Source organism: Solea senegalensis, linkage group LG13 (assembly GCF_019176455.1).
Source record: "Solea senegalensis isolate Sse05_10M linkage group LG13, IFAPA_SoseM_1, whole genome shotgun sequence".
Lineage (NCBI taxonomy): Eukaryota > Metazoa > Chordata > Actinopteri > Pleuronectiformes > Soleidae > Solea > Solea senegalensis.
In genome coordinates, this window is record NC_058033.1 from 6,105,728 (window position 1) to 6,124,003 (window position 18,276).

The window sequence follows — 18,276 nt, forward strand, 5'->3', positions numbered from 1 at the left end:
AAAGCACTTCTGTTTACCTTCTGGTCTGAGGATGAAAAAGTGTCTGCTTCAGGAATCGGAGTCTTCTTCTCGTTTCCTCTTGAGTCCAGAGGTTTTCTGGTCTTTGGAGCGACTCCACCACTGCAGGTCAAACTCCTCTCTGATGAGACAAGGCTGGAAAACAAAACACTCTTCATTATTTTCATTAGCGATTGTTTATCCCTTTTTTTGCCGGTGCATCAAAACTTTCAACTTCAATATCTAAAGAATAAGTCTGACCCTTTATTTTGAAATTTAACAGCCTTTTGTGTCTAGAAAATAAAGTTTGTGTCACACCCCTGCACCAAAGTCCACAGAGAAAATCAGCAATTCTAGATCACAGCACACAGGAGTTGTTGATCCACAGCTGCCTCCCTCAGTATGTTCAAGTGTTCAGTGTTTATTTAGTGACTTCTGGGTTTAAAAACCTTAGTTTGGATTCACCTCAATGAGACAAACTCATCCCACGAGGACGCAGCAGACAGCAGCTCCTGTTTCCCTGTGAGCTTAAAACGCTGGTTTTCTCTATGGGCTTTGGTGTGTGGGTTAAGTGACCATAAACAAACTTCAGTTTCCAGTGAGAATGGGTCGTTTAACAGCAGGATAAACATGGTAACTTATTCTTAAGATACTGTAGACTTAAGTGGGAGTAGATTTTATGACAATCTGCGTTTGACTCGGAGCCACCTCACAAACCCGAGTCCAGGATTGATTATTTTACAGTTAATAGCACTTGAGTTGTTTTTGTTTCACAGTAAATCGGTTGTACACGTAGTACTGATTAATTCTTAACCGCAGACATGTTTTTAACTTATTTGTGTGCACAAAATAACCATGTAGAGAGTTGAACCCAGGGTAGAACGCAGTTCCATGTGGATAAAAAAGCCAATACCACTCAAACTCATACTTATGTGAATCTATGGATAAATAACCTCGTACAACCCCAGTTTAATGCTTCCCCTTTAAACAGAGCCAGTGCTGAGCTGCAGCAAATGCCTTGCTGATAGTCATACCTGTCTGGAGGACTTGATCAATGTTGCGGATCGTAGACTGGAGCGGCTCACATCGGCGGTAGCAGCAGCAGAAGAAGCAGCAGTAGTTCCCTCCTCCAGTCGTTCCAGCAGGATTCTGGTTCTGGGGATGTGACTCCACGAGACACCGAGGCCCGGCTGCAGCTCACCACTGCTGCTTCTCGTCACATAGTTCGTTACCTGCAGATCCAGACCATCGTCATCATCATCGTCGTGTTGAGTTTGTCGTTGATTTGTGTCGAGATTCAGATCAATATATCACTTTAAAACTCAAAAATGGCCACACGTGTTACTATTTTACCAGTAGCTTAATGTGTGTTTCGGTTGACTTGAGTTTATTTAGATTCTGAAGGAGCAAATGTAAAGCAGCCAGTTTCCCTCCTGGGATTAATAAAGTATTGAGTCTGATTCCAGAGGTAGTAACAGCTTTTTCAGAGTCCTCTTAATCAAGTGCGACATAAAACATTATGTCTCTTCACCATTATCATTATCTTACTTTAAATAACAGGATGATCCGAGTTAAAGGAAGATTGTTTTAATGTGATACGTTCTTTTGTTAAATTATAACCTGCAGTCATAGAAATATAATAAGAAATGTTATTTTTGTTTTAAACCTTCTGTCAACAAAACAAAGAACAAAAGTTATGATACACAGTTTTACACAGACTCACTCCCCTGCACCAAAGCCCATAGAGAAAATCAGTGATTTCCCGTCACAGCACACAGGAGCGTGTTGATCCTCTGCTGCCTCCATCAGGGAGTTAAGATGTGTGATTCTGTGACTTCTGTGTATGAAATACTATTATTTTAGCAGAAGAACAGGAGCTCCTGAGTCCCCATCAGCTAAAAACACTGTTTTTCTCAGTGGGATTTGGTTTGTGAAGCAGAGTTGTGCAGAAAGAACAGTAATGGTGAAATAAAGCAGCAAACATACTCCGAAGTTGTAGTAGTTATACTACAGTGGGGGAAAGTGGGGAAAAAAAAAAGCTATAACCTGGTTTTTCATGTTGTCAAAGACAGTTAGTGGGTGAGAGTTGAAAACTCGTCTCACATCCGTAGCGGTGAACTTCAAACTCTTGTGTCGTGTCGTTCTTACCAAAGCAGCGACGTTAAAATCCTTGGCCATCGTCCTCAGAACTCCTGCCACTTGACTCATCAGGGACATTCCTGGAGACACAGGAAGACGTGGAGATGTAAGTTTGAGCACTGAATACACTAAACCACTCTCTGAGTGTGTAACCTTTGGTGATTTTGTTTTTGTTTCGTCTTTGTGAAAAACACACATCTGAAATCAGACCGTCATAGTGTTTTAAGAAGTAATTTAAACGTTGTTTCCGTGGGTTTCCTGAGGGTTCAACTATGTCATGTTTACCGAGAATAGCGATAGCGAGGCCTCAATCAGCATCACGTGAACTCATTAGACAAAAGTTTGAAAGGGTTTGTTTACATTTAAAAGTTTTTCACTACAACTTTAAATTTCTGGTAGATTATTGGTATTCTCACACACACATACACACACACACACTCTCTCTACAGCCTGCTTTGCATCAGTATTAGCATTTAAGCACTAGCCTGTATTCATGACCCCAGCAGACCAAACATTGCTTTAGACTCTGTCTGTGTGTGTGTGTGTGTGTGTGAAAAGGCGTTCTCTGCTAAAAACCTCAGGAGGAAAATCAAAATGCTAATTTTTACCTACTGCCCAGCAGCCAGTTGCATCTTCAGTTTATCTTTGTGACCTCAGACGTTTCCACTCCTCCGCGCTCGGAATAACAAACCGCTTTGGCCCCGGGGTGAGACTGCACGTTCAGATCCGATGTCTCTGCCGACCGCGCCGGGCACTGCCACAATAACCCACCCGCCTGTGTGTGTGTGTGTGTGTGTGTGTGTGTGGAGCCGAGAATAAAAACACTGAATCACACAGTGCTGCATAAACACAGGATCACGCACAGGATTTAGTCCAGATTATTGAATCATTTTAATCTCATTGCTCTCTAATGATAACAGAACTTTATTGTCCAACTAGAATAGGACACCTTTCATCACATATATTCATGTACAAGCGCTCTGTTAATTTAAAGAATGTTTGTGCATCTGACTTTTCATCTCATGACTGTCCAACACGTGACTGACGGGCTTCAACTTAGCAGGTGACTGACTGAGTGTGCCAGTGTGTGCACGGCTGACTGTGCTGAAATGCAAGAGCTATCGGTTGAAATGTGACAGATATAATGAATGCATGAATGAATGAATGTATGAATGAGACGGCACGGTTTCCCTCACAGTCTCACCCACTGATCCCCACTGCTGTAAAACACGAAGAATGAGAGGAAAGAAAAGGCGGCAGGATTTTGATTTCCCCACTCTTGTGGCCGCCATTTCAATGTAGATGAAACATCGATATAATATATATAAATACATTTTCATACATATTTATACTGTAAATATGCAAGTCCATACTGTGTATATTCTGCTAACTGAATACAATGTACCTTCTACATTCTATTTGAAGTTATTTAGTGTTTGAATATATTTAGTATTTGAAGCTATTTAGTGTAATATCTTTTTATATTATATATATAATTTTTGTTAATGCACGTTTCTTATTTATTGTCTTTGCTGCTGTAACAATGTCAATTTTCCCACTGCGGGACAAAAAGGACTATCTTAACTTATAACGTTACCTTAACTTTACTTCCTTAACTTAGTGTAGCTGTTCGGTAAACAGCATCACTTGTGTCTCGACACAAAAACACTGCTATACGACAGAGTCGTGTGGCGCTGACGGACTTGATCCACTTTGTGAGAACGTATTTGCTTTGAATTACATTCAAAACTTACACACTACAGCTTTAATTTGCCTCTCATGAATGAGTGGATGAATGTGTGTTTCTGTCACAGTTGTCACGACGTGCTTTATGATGTGCTGCTGGCGCCCTGTGGTGTGTGTTCATGTGGACACATTTATGGCAGGTGTGTGTTACTTTACAGCCTCAGGTGTAAAACAAAAACAAAACCCCTCACCTTCATTGTGTTTGCCTCCCAGCAGAGGAGCGACAACAGCCGACACAGAGTCCACAATCACTGCCTTGACAGAGCCTCCGCCAACTGACGCCTGATTCCAAATGTGACAAAATGAGTTTAGTGGAAGTGTCTTCTCGCTACAGTTTGACGACGGTGTATTTTCAGCAACGGCGGAAACGAACCTGCTGAAGGCCGTCGCTGCAGAGCCCGAACAGACAGTCGAGTAAGGAGAAGACGTCAAACACGCGGAAGACACGGATCCTCTGAAGAGCAGCCATCTGTGAAGTCACAGCAGCGTCTCCGCTTTCAGATCGTCACACACGTCGTCGTCGTGTCGTATTTGCTTTAAGATCAATTTCCCGTTACAAACGACAACAAAAACAAAAAGCCCACCTGCTCCTCCTTGTCGCTCGTCTCAGTTTGTAGCATCTGAAGCAGGCGGCTGGCGGTGAATCCTCCTGTCGTATCCACGTAGATCACGTTCTGCTTCAGCTGCTGAGAAACATGCACGGCCACGCCGAAGCACACCTGCGACACACGGGGATCGCTGCACTCAAGCATTACATCTGAATGATTGTTCATATTCAGTCAGGTCAGAGGTCGAGCAGACGTAGAAATACAAGAGCTACAATTTCTGGATTTGATTCAATGTAAAAACAGCACAAATAATATTCAAAGCAAGAAATAACTTTCTTTCAAATAGTTATTTCTTAAAATTCAAAAATGCATTTCGTCAGAACTTTACAAAGTATGTGTGTTTGGATCTCGGGGGTTAAATTATGGAAGGTGAATTAAAGCAAAGTAAAAAGTTCAAAAAATACTAAATAAAGGACGAAGAACAGCAGTTTAATCCAGTGTTTAAAGCCAGAAATATTGTTGTGTTGTTTTGAAAACATTAAGAACAGTGTTTATACACTGCATAATATTATTATGTAAAGAGTTGGAGAAAGCATAAAGTACTTTTAAATTGAGTTGTGCGTAAAAGGATTGGGTACAAACATATAAGTATGTACTTCTGCTCCTTTTTTAAAACATGTGACAAGAAGGAAATGTAAATGTGTTATGAAAAAAAGATTGTGAAATAAAATATCTAATGTTACACAAACAAATCTAATTTAGGAAATGCATCGTTCCACTGACCGTTGCTCGTGTCTTAAAACTGAGACAAAAACCAAGAGGGTGGGGTTGCAAAACTCCAGGAATTGGGAATTAACAGGACTTTAAAAAAAAATAAAAATTGAAGGTTGTGAACTTGGTAAATAATATATTGTATCTTAATCTTTGGCTAAAACAGTCTGTTTTTATGCAAATACAGTTAAATATGAATGTTATTTCTCAATCACAGGCAAACAGCACACTGACTGCACAGCTACTGAGGCCACGCCCCCTACTTATACCTTATACTTAATACTGATGCGGCCCCAAAAAGCACATTTTCAGACAGTATTCACATTGTTCCATTTTTGTAAACCTTTCCTTAAACGCACATTCTCATTAATTCCCATTAAAAGTTTCCTATATGGAATATTTCATTTATCATTTATATTTATTCCTTCCTTTGAAACCCTATTTGAGCTGCCTCACGCTAACAATCGTGTCCTGGTGATAATGTGGACGTTGTCTTTAATCCTCAACTTGTTACGAAGACTCGTGTGTGTGTGAGATGAAGAGGATAAAAAGTCATAAAATGCTTGGAAAAAAACAGTTAATTATTGTGCATCGTTTCAATGAAGAATTACGGCTTCTTTTCTAGCAACAGAATCTCTTTCAGTTCATATTCTTCTCAGAATAAATGGTGTTTTTAGTGCAGATAAGCAGTCTGTCAGGATACAGATACAGATGCTGGAGGGCCAGTTTTGTCTCACAGGCCTCCGGTTGCTGACCGCTGCTATAGGAGACGGATTCTGGAGAGGATTTATGAGAGAACTCATCAGCGATGGAGAAGAGAAAGGAAGAGAACGCTCACCTGAGATTTGCCACTTCCTGGGCCTCCTGACAGCTCCGTTATCTCGCCAGTATACAAGCCGGAATCCAGCAGTTTATCTAAGCTGCAGGAAACAAGGTGCAATTGGTTACTCTCCATGGCCACGTCGTGTAATAAACTATTAAAGTCTGAGGGAATCTGCGGAGCCGACAGAAAGCTACACAACAAACCACCTGAATTATGTTCCAGGCAAATCTTGAAAATATGTGGCCTTATTTTCAGACGCCTTATTTTTCTCATCAATCTCAGCCTGTGTGGCTGCGTCTTTTTAACAAAATCCATCAAAAATGGGTGTTAGTCCTTCATCTGTTTGTCAACTCTGACAGCAGTAAAAAAATAACCTTAACATCATTCACTTTAATAAAAACACCCTAAATATCCTTCATTTACTCAGAATATTTTGTTTCATTTAAAAGCATTAAAAATACCTTAAATATCACTCATTTGGCCAGAAGTGTTCTCTTTTATAATCCTTAGACACAGTTTTAATATTTGGCAGCAGTAAAAATACTGTAAATATTCATTTAGCCGTATTATTTTATTTTTCTAACCCTTACAAATTGCTCAGATCAAATTTGACCCATTTCAACAGCAATAATACCATAAATGTCATTAATTACGCCTGAAATATTCAGGGATTTTTAAATACCAGATGTTTGGGTCAAGTTTGACCCATTTTAACATTTGAGGGCAGTAAAAATACCCTAATACATATATAGATATATACATATATCTATATATGTACACTTTCCCTAAAGTGACACAAAAATTAAACAATTTTAAAAGTTCTGTGCAGGAGCTACAAACACTGAGACAGGTCTTGAATTCTTCTTCTTCTTCACATATTTACTGACACAAGTTTCACACAGTGAGTGAATAATGTCCCGTAAACCCTTCTGCAAAACTCTGTAGCACTACGATCAGTTCATTTCAGCGTCACACTCCATTTTATTACTGTAATTCATATCAGTTTGTTTTTTTTACTTACATGCATGTGCAAAAGTGTGGAGCTGCAGCAGGAACAAGCTTCTTTATTGACAGTGTTAAACCAAGTGAGTAAAGGTCTGTACTTAGGATCCATAACCTTGGCAGTCTTGTTATGGGCTCTTTGTTGCTGCAAAGGTAAATCTTCCCCCCGAGCTCCACCTCCAAACACCTCAGGTCATTTATACGCGACCTCTCCCACCCCAGTGTGTCCGCTCTTTTTATGTGTTCACACACTGTGAGAAACTTTCAGCCATAAATCACTGCCGCGCCATTAATTTTCCTCCTGAGCTCAGTGAGCAGAGGCCGGACTGATGCCACGGCGGGGTTGAAAGTTTCTCGGTCTCCCGTCAGCGGCCGACGAGTTTTCTCTTCTTGCACTAAACCAGAGTCTACCATACAAATAGAATTTGTGATGAGTCGTAACAAAAACAATGGTCCTGCCAAACAAGAGCAAAGCAAATGTCAGCTTTCTTTACAGGCTGTCTGTTCCTCCAAGCTGTTGCAAACTTCTGTTTAAATAACGACATGGAAACTTCTCTGCTCAAAGAGCTGCGGAATGTCGTCTGTGATTTCTCCATTCTTTGTGTTTAACTCATGAAACAACACGGAAACTTATGCAAGACTGTGCAATCTCTACTAGGGCTTCAAATAATGATTATTTAGTAGTTTAGTCTATAAAATTTATGAAAATGTTAATCATGTTTCCAAAATACTCACGTTTAAAAAGCTGAGTTTTGTTTACATTATTTTTAAAAGACTATTCAAACCGATTAATCAATTATTAAAACAGTGGACAATTAGTGTTGTGTTCCACCCATACATATTACTAAGGGACATTACATTGAGTAATTTCTAATGATTATTATTTATATAGAAAAAAATATTGTGCGTCCTGCGATTTCCAGAGTATTTCAATTGCTCAGCCCTACTTAAATATCGCGATTGTATCATATTGTGGTGTATTAAATGTTGCCAACTGTTTTAACTTAATTTAATTTAATTGTAGCTTTAACTTCTTTATGGACAGAAACGATGCACACTTGACCTTGTTGGAACTCCAGATGAACGAGTGATGTCAGTGAGTTTAGATCTCGAGCATGTGTCGTCTCAAAGCTTCAACCCTCTGACAGATTCCAGACCGGAGCATCTCGACTTTGACGACCCGACATTAGTTTGTGGAGCTGCATCATCTTCATGCGAGTGTGTGATGATGACAGTGAAGGAGGCGACAGCATGACCGAGGTCCTGCAGACTGAAGGTTAAGCATCACTCCAGGCCCGCGCTTGGTTTCGACAGAGGCTCCTCATCCTCGCACACAGTGTGATTGTGAAGGAGGAGAATTACTCCAGGAGTGCAGACTCGATGCCGGGGTTTCACCGCTGATGAAAACATCAGGTTCTCACTCTTGTGAAGCCTCGGCGGGGTGGAAGTGATTGTCCTTGAGAATTTCCCATGGGTCACAGTCATCAGGTGAGATCAAACTGATCTGTGGAGTCTGTGAACATCACAGTCTTCATCTTCATTGACACTGCGATTGCACCCAAAGCAGCCAAGAGGTTTTCTGTTGTCGTCAAGTTTTTGCTTTTTTTTAACCATCTGTGGCCAAAACAAACCCTGGATCAATCATTTAAAGAGCGACACATTTTCACTTCTATTTCATTGTAATGTCAGCAGCTCTAATGGCAGAGCTTTGTATAAATTTAGGGCTACAAATAAATATGTCGATATTTATTTGTTTGGGATTATGATGATGACAATTAGTCGATATCCACTTTCATGCAGCACATTTTTCTATCGCTCATATTTCACACCCACTCACACGCAGCCGGCACAGCCGCCAGGAACAACGTGGGGTTAAGTGTCTTGCCCAAGGACACATCGGCACGTAGACTAGCAGAGCCAGGAATTGAACAGACAACCTTCGAGTTGAAAGACGTCTCGCTCTACCACCGAGTCGCCACTAATCCAATCAAAACAGAAGCAACTTTAATTAAATTTTCAATTTAGAATTTTAGAATCTTTGAGGATAACAACCTGTGCAAAGATTATATGTGTGGTGTAAACATTGACCTTGTCAGGACCAGTAGTCCTCATGGAGACCAAAACCTGGTCCTAAAGAAGCAGAAGCTCATCTCTTGAGGAACTGGTTAAATTTAGGGCTAAGATTTTAAATGTGATTAGGTTAAAGTTAATATCAAGCCCCTGCTGTTTTTATGTACATTCTATTTTAACTTTTTATAGTTGTATTGTTAAAAATCGTTCTATATTGTGCTTTTAAATAATGTGGAAATGCATGTTTATTATTTATTATCTTTATCTTTACTGCTGTGACAATGTAAATGTCCCCACTGTCTTATCTTAAGATGCGGGAAATTCTTTGTATAGGTTTTTCAAATGAATGAGAATCCTAAAAGAAAACCTGCACTAACCTGTGTGTGTGTGTGTGTGTTATTACATCATCTCTGCATAAACACAGAAGCAGCACAGAGGAGACAACACTGTGGTAGAGAGCATCACATTCATCACTTCACTTGTCCACCACAAGAGGGCAGCCAAGACACACACACACGCTCAGTGGACTTCACTCACATGGCTGCTTCACTTTCATATCACCGATCCAAAGTGCCGACGAATCCATGAAAACCACTTAAAAAGGAAACACTTGTGGTCATTAATTATGCTGAAAACAGAGAGTTTAACAGTGGAAGAGGCTCCGTCCTATAAAGTCAAATTTATCTGGTCTGGTTTCACAGCTTTGTCCAGAGCTACCTGCGTCACTGCCACAGAATTATTTCTTCTTTTCCAACAGCTGAAATATTTATCTGCGACGTTTTTTGAGCAGTGAGACGACTCCATTTTGGGGGCTGCCTGCACACAACTGCAACTTTTCATGTACGACTGAGTCTCTGAGCTCGGTTTGTGAAAATTGGGCAAATACAGATGTTAAAATATCTATTTGAGTGATATAGAGATAGATTTTGTTAAAAACAAACAGGACTGAAACTGCTGATATTTATTATTAATAATCATAGCAGCAATCTGTTAGATTAGTTGTTTGATTCTTAAAGTGTCAGAAAATGGTTTCAAATTTCAAAATGACAAATGGCAACATTTAATCAACTGCTCAGTTATTAATCAATTCCTGAGCTAATTACCTAATTATGGCACATGTAATCATTTACTTGGTTTGTATCCTGTTTTTGTTACTAACAGATTCATTTTGCATCATAAACATGTTTGTTTTTTTAATGAAAACTATACGAGGGTGGGCTGAAAAGGCTGATGCAATGGTCACAAGTACGATAAAAAAACAAAAAAACAAGTGCCACGCATGATGCAACGGTCGAATGTGACCACATGTGGTTTGTTTTCCAAACACAGTCTCCCCTGCAGTCGATACACGTCTTTCTTAGATGCTCTTGGTATACAAGCTCTCATCTTAATAGTCGTAAAACGTCATCAACAGCAGATACTTCCACTGCCTTTTCGTCTCTGGCTCCCAGCGGTGTGGACCCAACGCTCATCCTGGAATGGTGAAGAAGCATTTAAGAGAAGCAGCTGGATCTGCGGCGACGTGATCAGCCTGGTTTGCTTTTGAACCGTGGCACCCAGCGAGCAGGAGAAACCTTTGAAATGCCACGTTAGTTGTGCAGAATGTTCTCCACTCTTTTACGGGAGATGTTTACAGCGTTGTCTCTCTGATTAACTGTCAGACGTGTGTCATCCATCAGCTTGTTGTGAACACGATCAATATTTTCACGGGTGGTGGCTGTGGCAGGACGTCCAGACCTTGGGTCGTCTTCAAGGTTCTCCCCACGCTCTCTTGAATTCACCTGCCCGGTATTGCACAGCTGATAAACTGGGTGAGCATGAATGTCCTTGGGTGCTGCTAACCCCTTGCTCTGCACATGTTTGGTGACGCCACAGAGTCAGTGTTGGACTCAAATATGTACAAAATTCACATATCTGTACTTTACTTTATTACGTTTTTGACCTAATTTATATTTCTAGCAACTTTTACTCCACTACATTTCCTCTATCTTTGTTACTCGTTACTACCAAATAAAATCAGAAGAGGAGGAGTTATTATGGTATTATGGTCTGTATTTATATAGAGCTTTTCTAGTCTTGATGAGATGCTTTATACTACAGTTTTCACCCATTCACAAATGGGGTTAAGTGTCTTATGTTATGTTATTATATGTGTGAGCAGGTATTTACTTAATATAAGTGACTCCAACTTCTACCCAAGTAATTTTCTGGTAAGATACTTTTACTAAAGTATCTCTTTAAGGTAATGTATACCAGACTGACAGTGTCCATGTTCACAAAATGTCTACAAATACTCAAAGTCCTCATGAAGCTATCAAATGTGGGTTTATCTGGAAGGAAACAATGCAGCTGGTATCATGAAAGGTTGAATTTATTGACCTTGAGTGTCCAGAAATAAATAAAATGCATTATTATTATTATTAATGCATGGAGTTTTATGGCTCTGGCATTAGTCAGCCTATGAACTTGTCAGCCCACCCTCGTACCTCAGTCGATATCAAAACAAACACTTTTACTTTTTAACTAAATCACATATTAGAAACTCAGTGGCACCCAGGATATTTGAGATGCGTGTTTTAAAGCAACTGTCAGTAATGTTTTGTTGTGTTTGGTCTGGTTCATGCAGCCAAAAAGAAAACAAGGAAAGAAAGTCAGGTCTCAGGAGCTAAAGAGTCTCCTCAGAGGGAAGAAGGAAACACAGACCTTTTCTAAATCAGTCGACTGCACTGTTGTATTTTTAACTACGGCCAAACTCCTGATGCATAATCCACCGACACAGTTCAATGCAAATTTGATTCAAACAACACAGAGAAGATTTTAGGCGGATAAAGCGGATCGATGCGGAGGATTCTGGTTACAAAACATCTTAGGTAATGTATGACACTATTGATTTCACGGTGTCCTGTGACTGTGCAAAAAGTCACAGTAACTGCTTTGACCAACAGCTGGAAACATAATTTAAAATCTGTCCACGGCTCCAACAAAGGCTGTTTTACCACAAATGGATTTGGACTAGATCCTTACAACACACAAAATATCTCCACTACTCCCATATAAAAAAAAATTAATCTGACTTTACTCTAACCTTATATTATTTGGCAGAGGAAGTGGGTATTAAATAGGCTTCACAAAATTACTTTTTGTTCTAAACTGAGCACACAGTAGTGTTTTTTTTTAATTCAATATGTGGAGAACTGTTCTTAGGAGTACATATTTGATACTGGAGGTGAGCCTAGCTTTAAGCCTTTGTGGCTCAGAGCCCGTCGTTTTATGCCCCGGTCCCTGAATGACAAAGTCGTGTGTTGTACTGTGTTGGCACAAATGTCTCTACCTGGGATTTCCAGTGGACAGGATGGCCGTGGAGCTCAATAGTTCCTCGTAGAGATCAGCCCCCGACACGGGGAAGGCGGAGTGTTGGGCCAGCAGCACTCGGCGCACGGCAAACAGAGCCTGAAATATAAAAAAAAAAGAAAGAAAAAAAAAAAGACAGAACATGAGGCTCACGACTGCTGCATAGATAAGACCTGACACACTTGTACTGGTCCACTTCGACCTGTGGTGCCAGATCAGGTTGCTTTCTGTCCACCTGGATCACTCATGTTTATGTTCCAAAGGCACACTGTAAAATGGGATGGCTTGGGACCCAGAGACGGGTCGTGGGAGATTTTTTTGTGTCCCCAATGAATGGATATTTGGATATCGGACCGATGCCCGCACTAAATATCATCTCACCTCATTCTTACTCAGGGTTGTTGGAGCCAGAGGACCTACTCAAAAAGCCTTATCCTTTTTTTTTTGTCTTAATCCACCCAAAATACCCCAGGCCTGTACGTGGCACTGTAACACAGCTACAGAAACACTAAAACCAGAGAAAAAGACCTTGAGCATGCACATGTACAAACTACAAGTATACGTGACAATCACAGAAACAGAGGCAGAACGAAGAAAGCCAGGGCGACTAAGGGAAGAAAACAAAAGTTGTCATCAAGCAAAACAATCTCCAAACACAAGAAGATGACTGATTAATTGAGTGAATAAATGTTAGCTCTTGTGGCAACACAATTAGTTTTGACTCCGGGGTCTGGGAACGATATGAAAATGCACAACAATAACGACATCATACAAAAACATGGCTCCATAGCCTGACAAAACAAACTGCTTGTTTTACAACAAAGTGAAGTAATTGTTTTTACTTCAACAGCTCAATATTTTCTCAAGTGGTTCTTGGTACAAAAAGTTTGACAACCACTGATCTACATAATATTTTGTGCCCATGAACAGCATCAAAACATTTCTATGGTTAGAGATTTACTGTGAAACTCCTAAATCCAAATTCAGGGAGTGGTCCATGACCTTTAAGAATCCCATGTTCCCACTACAGATGGAACGCACCATTACACTCTGGTCGGCCTCTCTCCAAATGAGGCAAATCTTTTGGGCCTCAATTAATGGGAATTTATTTTGTGGCCCAATTTAGGACGTGGCCTCAAAACATAACACAGGACATGTTTTTATTTAAATTTCTCTCCTTCCTCGGCTTTAATTGGTCTGGAGGAGGCCGACTCGGTCACATTAATGTGTGGGGAATGCGTGACCTCATGTCGACCTGCTACCTGTTGTTTGTGCAAAAACAATGGCTCAGCTCAACAGCAGGAGTGTGACCAGCCGGAGGGATGCTGGGCATCAGCTCAGGGGAAGCCTGCAGGCAAAACAAGCAGGTCAGGAAACGGAGCTCAGTCAATGGGACGGAGCTGAACCTGCTACTGGCAGCGGCTGAAAAATATTCAGAAAACATAACGATCTCATGTGAGGAGAGGTGAGGACTGTCGCTCTCTCATTCTGCGAGGCTTTTGTTTCAACGCTTTCAAATTGAAATCAGCTCGATCAAAGTGGTCCTTAACTGCGGGGGAAACACAATATGTTGGAAGCTAAAGCTGCCATCAGTGAAATTTTTATTTCATTAAAAATCAGTGTTGTAGCCCTGAGGGACTCAACAAGACCTCAGATGAAAAAGCCGTTTAAAATTTCAGCATCGGAACACTGCTGCGTCCCTCCGTGTGAGGCCTCCCATAAATTCAATTTGTCCATCGTTATTCTTAGTAATTCTTGCAGAACATCTCCAGATAGTGACCTGTGCTATTATGTGCGTTTCCATCATGGTATGGTTTGGAATGGTAAAGCCCTGGGTCAGGCTTGCGTTTCGACTGAGAACACGGATAACAATGGAGGACATCCAGCAGCTCTTTAGACCGTAGTGTACCATTTCACTCTGGTACCCCAAGGAAAAGGGTCAGAGTTCCCACTAATGCCGAAAGCAGCTAAAGCCTATAAAAAACCTGCATGCACTGCAGAGTCATTAAACATCTTCCCACTGGTGGAAAACACACAACAAACTGGAAGTAAATGCAGCCTCAACTACAAACAGACATTACATTAATCCATCATTAGGATTTTTCCACTTCTTAAATGTGAATATTTTCTGGTTTCTTTGCTCCATATAACAAAGAAATCATTAAAACTGAACCATTTTGGTTTGTGGACAAAACAAGAAATGAGCGGTGTCATTTCAAGGTTTGGGAAACACTGAACAACATTTTTCAAAAAAAAAATTTTTGAAAAAGTTTTATGGACCAAACAACTAATCATATTAATCTTATGAAAAGAATCATTAGTTACAGCCCTAGATATGATAATGCTATTTAAAATGAGAGAAATCCACAGCCATTCCATCAGCTGCTGAGAGAAAACCCTGTATGATGTGCCACTTTAAACTCCAAACATTATCGCAGAAATCTGATAGGTTTCCTGTTTTTTTTTACTAGCTATTTAGCATTTTAATTGTTGAACCTTTAGTGCACCTGCATGTGACAAATGGTTGTTTTTAGTAGATGTGGCCAAACATTGGAGATAATAATTTCCAGTTTTCAAGTTCATAATATGAAATGTAGCAGTGAGAGAAGCTCATTTTCAGTCCCTCTGCAGCATTTCATTTTCCTTTACAAGAAATTAATAAATCGACAAAATCTGGAATTTACCCAGTGGGGGTAAAACTAGTGCACACAACTGTGCTCTAAAGGGAAAAACAAATTATCTTGTTGTACTGGGGGGAGTTGGAAACATGCAATAAAATATGCAGAGAAGAAGTGAAACAAGTGTCATCTTCAACCTTGTATTGAACTGCTGCTGTGAGACAATTTGGCGCTGCCTCTAAAGCAGATGACTTGGCTCATGAAGGTTATTTATAACAAGCCCCGTGGGAGGCCTGCTTACAATATGCATACATTTTAATTAAAATAATCCAATATATCCCACATACACAATGACTAAGTCATGTGGCATGTGGGTGAAAGTGTTTCACAGATCAACAAACCTCCACAATCTACAGGGTTTGTGGCAATTATATAAAAATGTGGGTGGGTTGTTTTTTTTGTTGACCTTTTTTCTTTTAATGCCTTAAAGAATAACAGTGAATTTGATTTATTTCAAGGAACAATGAGTTTGTTTGTGACAAGATGTTTTGTGTTGTTGGGAGGAAATGTGGTTGGTTTGCTAATAATAATCATAATCAGTTAATCTGTTGATTACTTTTTATCCATCAATAGAAAAGGTGAATTGGTCCAGAAACTGAATTTGTTCTCAAATGTCAAGTACTCAATTTTAATGATTTCTTTGTTCTTGGAGGAAAAGAGAAATCAGAGAGCTTGTTGTATTTATTCAACAAAAATGAAAAAAATTATGTAGTCTTGCCTTTCACTCAAACAACTTTAAACAATTGATTTACCTAAGCAACATAAGCTTCCCAAATTGGCTGTATTAAACACTAAGTGCCTAATGTATTATTAGTAAATAAATATGGCTGTTGGGAGTATCCAGTGTTAACATGTAATTACATGGCTTAAAGCAAAACTATAGTTTTGCATGTTTCCCTTTTTAAACAAGTGTAACATCACATGTTTTGAGTAAATGCGGCCTCATGGTTTCCCAGGGAATGAGCTCCATGTTTATTTAATTCATGCGTGTGTATAAATACCTTATATGACACGGAGCATCTCTGAGCGAGTTCCTCCAGATTGCATGAGACCAGATCCTCCACTGAGGAAACAACAAAGTGAGGACGTTATCAAGGACAGCTGCTCATTATGACCAAACAAACACGTTTCACGCACAGAAAGACAAACGTCACTCACCTGTTTTGACATCGGCGGCACGCAGGTCGCGCACTAAATCCTCGTCTAGCCCGGGACACATCCCTGCTCTCAGGACCACCATGCTGCTGCTTCACATAAGACAAACTTTAGCGGACTGAGGCAAGCAGCTGATGCTAAAGCTAGCTGTAGTTGCTCGTTATCTCCACGGCTAAAGCGCCTGAGCTAACTTGACTACTACTGGCTGTTATAACTGACTTTTACAGAAGCTGCTTCTGATTCACAACCCTTAAAGTATCCGAATTAAATCAAATTAACGCCTTCACGAAACTTTTTAAGACACTGGCTGACCGCAATTAACGTTGATTTGATCTTAAATTACACATGAGAAGGAAAAGTATCACCCGCCGACTTGCCGTAGTTGACAGTAAGCGCAATGGTGTTAGGGAAATGGAGTATATCAAATCAACACTTTTAATTTTTACTATATTTGTGCACTTGTCTTACCATTTACCATAAATAACTTCATATTATTTTGTTGTACACTCACTTATTTTGTGTTCTTTGAATACAGGTGTTATTTAAAAAATTCTGCACCACAGTCGGTTAATTTAGCTACAAATACCGAATTTACAAACCTTGTGATCATCCATAAACATTGGTTATTCTGTCACTTTATACACATGTATACATAACACACACACACACACATACATGTATACATTCATACACACGTATGTTTGTATGTATGTGTACGTATGTATAAGTACACATACATATATAAATGTACAAATGCAGACTTGCAACACAATAAAATAAATGGCTGCAACTAAATGGTTTTTGAAAATCTACACAGATTAAATAAAAATAAAAACATCACAAGAGACATTTGGCAATTCAGTCCAGTTGTTTGGATTCATTATGGTAGATGGATGATTGAGGTGTATAATACATCCTTAAAGACATCAAGTTACTGACATTTATTCCTTTGTTTTAGTATAATTAGGCCTTCATTTGTAATTCATTCATTAATTTGCAACATACGTCAGTATATTACTAATACTCACAGAATCACTGAATTGTCCCTTTGTTAACCAAGCTCAAGTCCTTCCATCATCATGCATTTCGCAGATTACGTCTCCTGAAGAAATACACCAACGTATAATTTCCCTTTTTTAACTTCAATAGTTTCCTAATCTCTGATTCATGGATTTCTTCTTGCTTCCTCGGATAATGTTTGTTTCCTAAACAGATTTATTTGAGCTGATGCAATTTGGAAGAAAGAGAACACACACACACGAGTAGATGTGATTCTCTCAGGGATAAATAAAGGAACCTATCATTAATATGATTATTATGCTAATATAATTATAGCAAAATGAACCGTATTAGAGTAATGGATAAGGAGCTAATTCTGTGTTAATCATTTGACTCATATGCCTGCGTGTATGAGTAATGAAGTTCTGCTCTAGGATGTGGAATTTTGAATAAAATCCAGCTGCTTTGTTCCCTCCACTGTTGAGGGATTAGTCTGAAAAAAGTTATTTCTGTTTGCAGAAGAGTACAGCGACTTTCATGCTTTAGCACGTTATATTCAATTGGGAAGAGGATATCTGAGGTCTGCTTCAAAAACACTGTGATAATCTATCATGTCAATCCCGAACAGTAACCCAAATACACCAAATTCATCAAATAGAGTCAGATGAACCAACGTTGACACCAAGGCTGTTTTCTCCAACATAATCCAAATAAAAGTCCAGTGAAAACATTTCACATTAATTCCAAACGGATAAGTGTCTGTGACAGTGTCGGCTGCAATTAACTAGAAAAAGATGATACGGGGAAATGGTACCAAATTTTTCTATTAGGACAAACCAGAACACCACTTTATCAATGCCAAGACTTTAAAAAAGCCAAATTACAGTGGAAGGTTTTTGCTGGAATCACATCAGGTTGTAAACTTGTTTCAATAAGAAAAACTACTCGTGGGCCTGGTTAGACTTTGAACTTTAAACTTCTGTTGTGCTTGTGTTCT

The 18,276-nt window shown here is 39.6% G+C and overlaps 1 protein-coding gene across 2 annotated transcripts in view; it reads right to left on the reverse strand.

The window, feature by feature from the left end:
* Positions 1-18,276, reverse strand: part of rad51d (RAD51 paralog D) — a 37,592-nt gene that overhangs the window by 2,567 nt on the left and 16,749 nt on the right. For both annotated transcript variants that reach the window (XM_044041327.1, XM_044041326.1), the window contains 10 exons: positions 16,284-16,369; positions 16,127-16,188; positions 12,428-12,546; positions 6,040-6,121; positions 4,467-4,601; positions 4,256-4,351; positions 4,074-4,164; positions 2,146-2,216; positions 1,032-1,229; positions 18-153 (listed from right to left, as the gene is read on the reverse strand). In XM_044041327.1, the coding sequence (XP_043897262.1) occupies positions 49-153; positions 1,032-1,229; positions 2,146-2,216; positions 4,074-4,164; positions 4,256-4,351; positions 4,467-4,601; positions 6,040-6,121; positions 12,428-12,546; positions 16,127-16,188; positions 16,284-16,365 (1,041 nt within the window). In that variant the 5' untranslated portion in view covers positions 16,366-16,369 and the 3' untranslated portion in view covers positions 18-48. The remainder of the gene's footprint in view (positions 1-17; positions 154-1,031; positions 1,230-2,145; positions 2,217-4,073; positions 4,165-4,255; positions 4,352-4,466; positions 4,602-6,039; positions 6,122-12,427; positions 12,547-16,126; positions 16,189-16,283; positions 16,370-18,276) is intronic.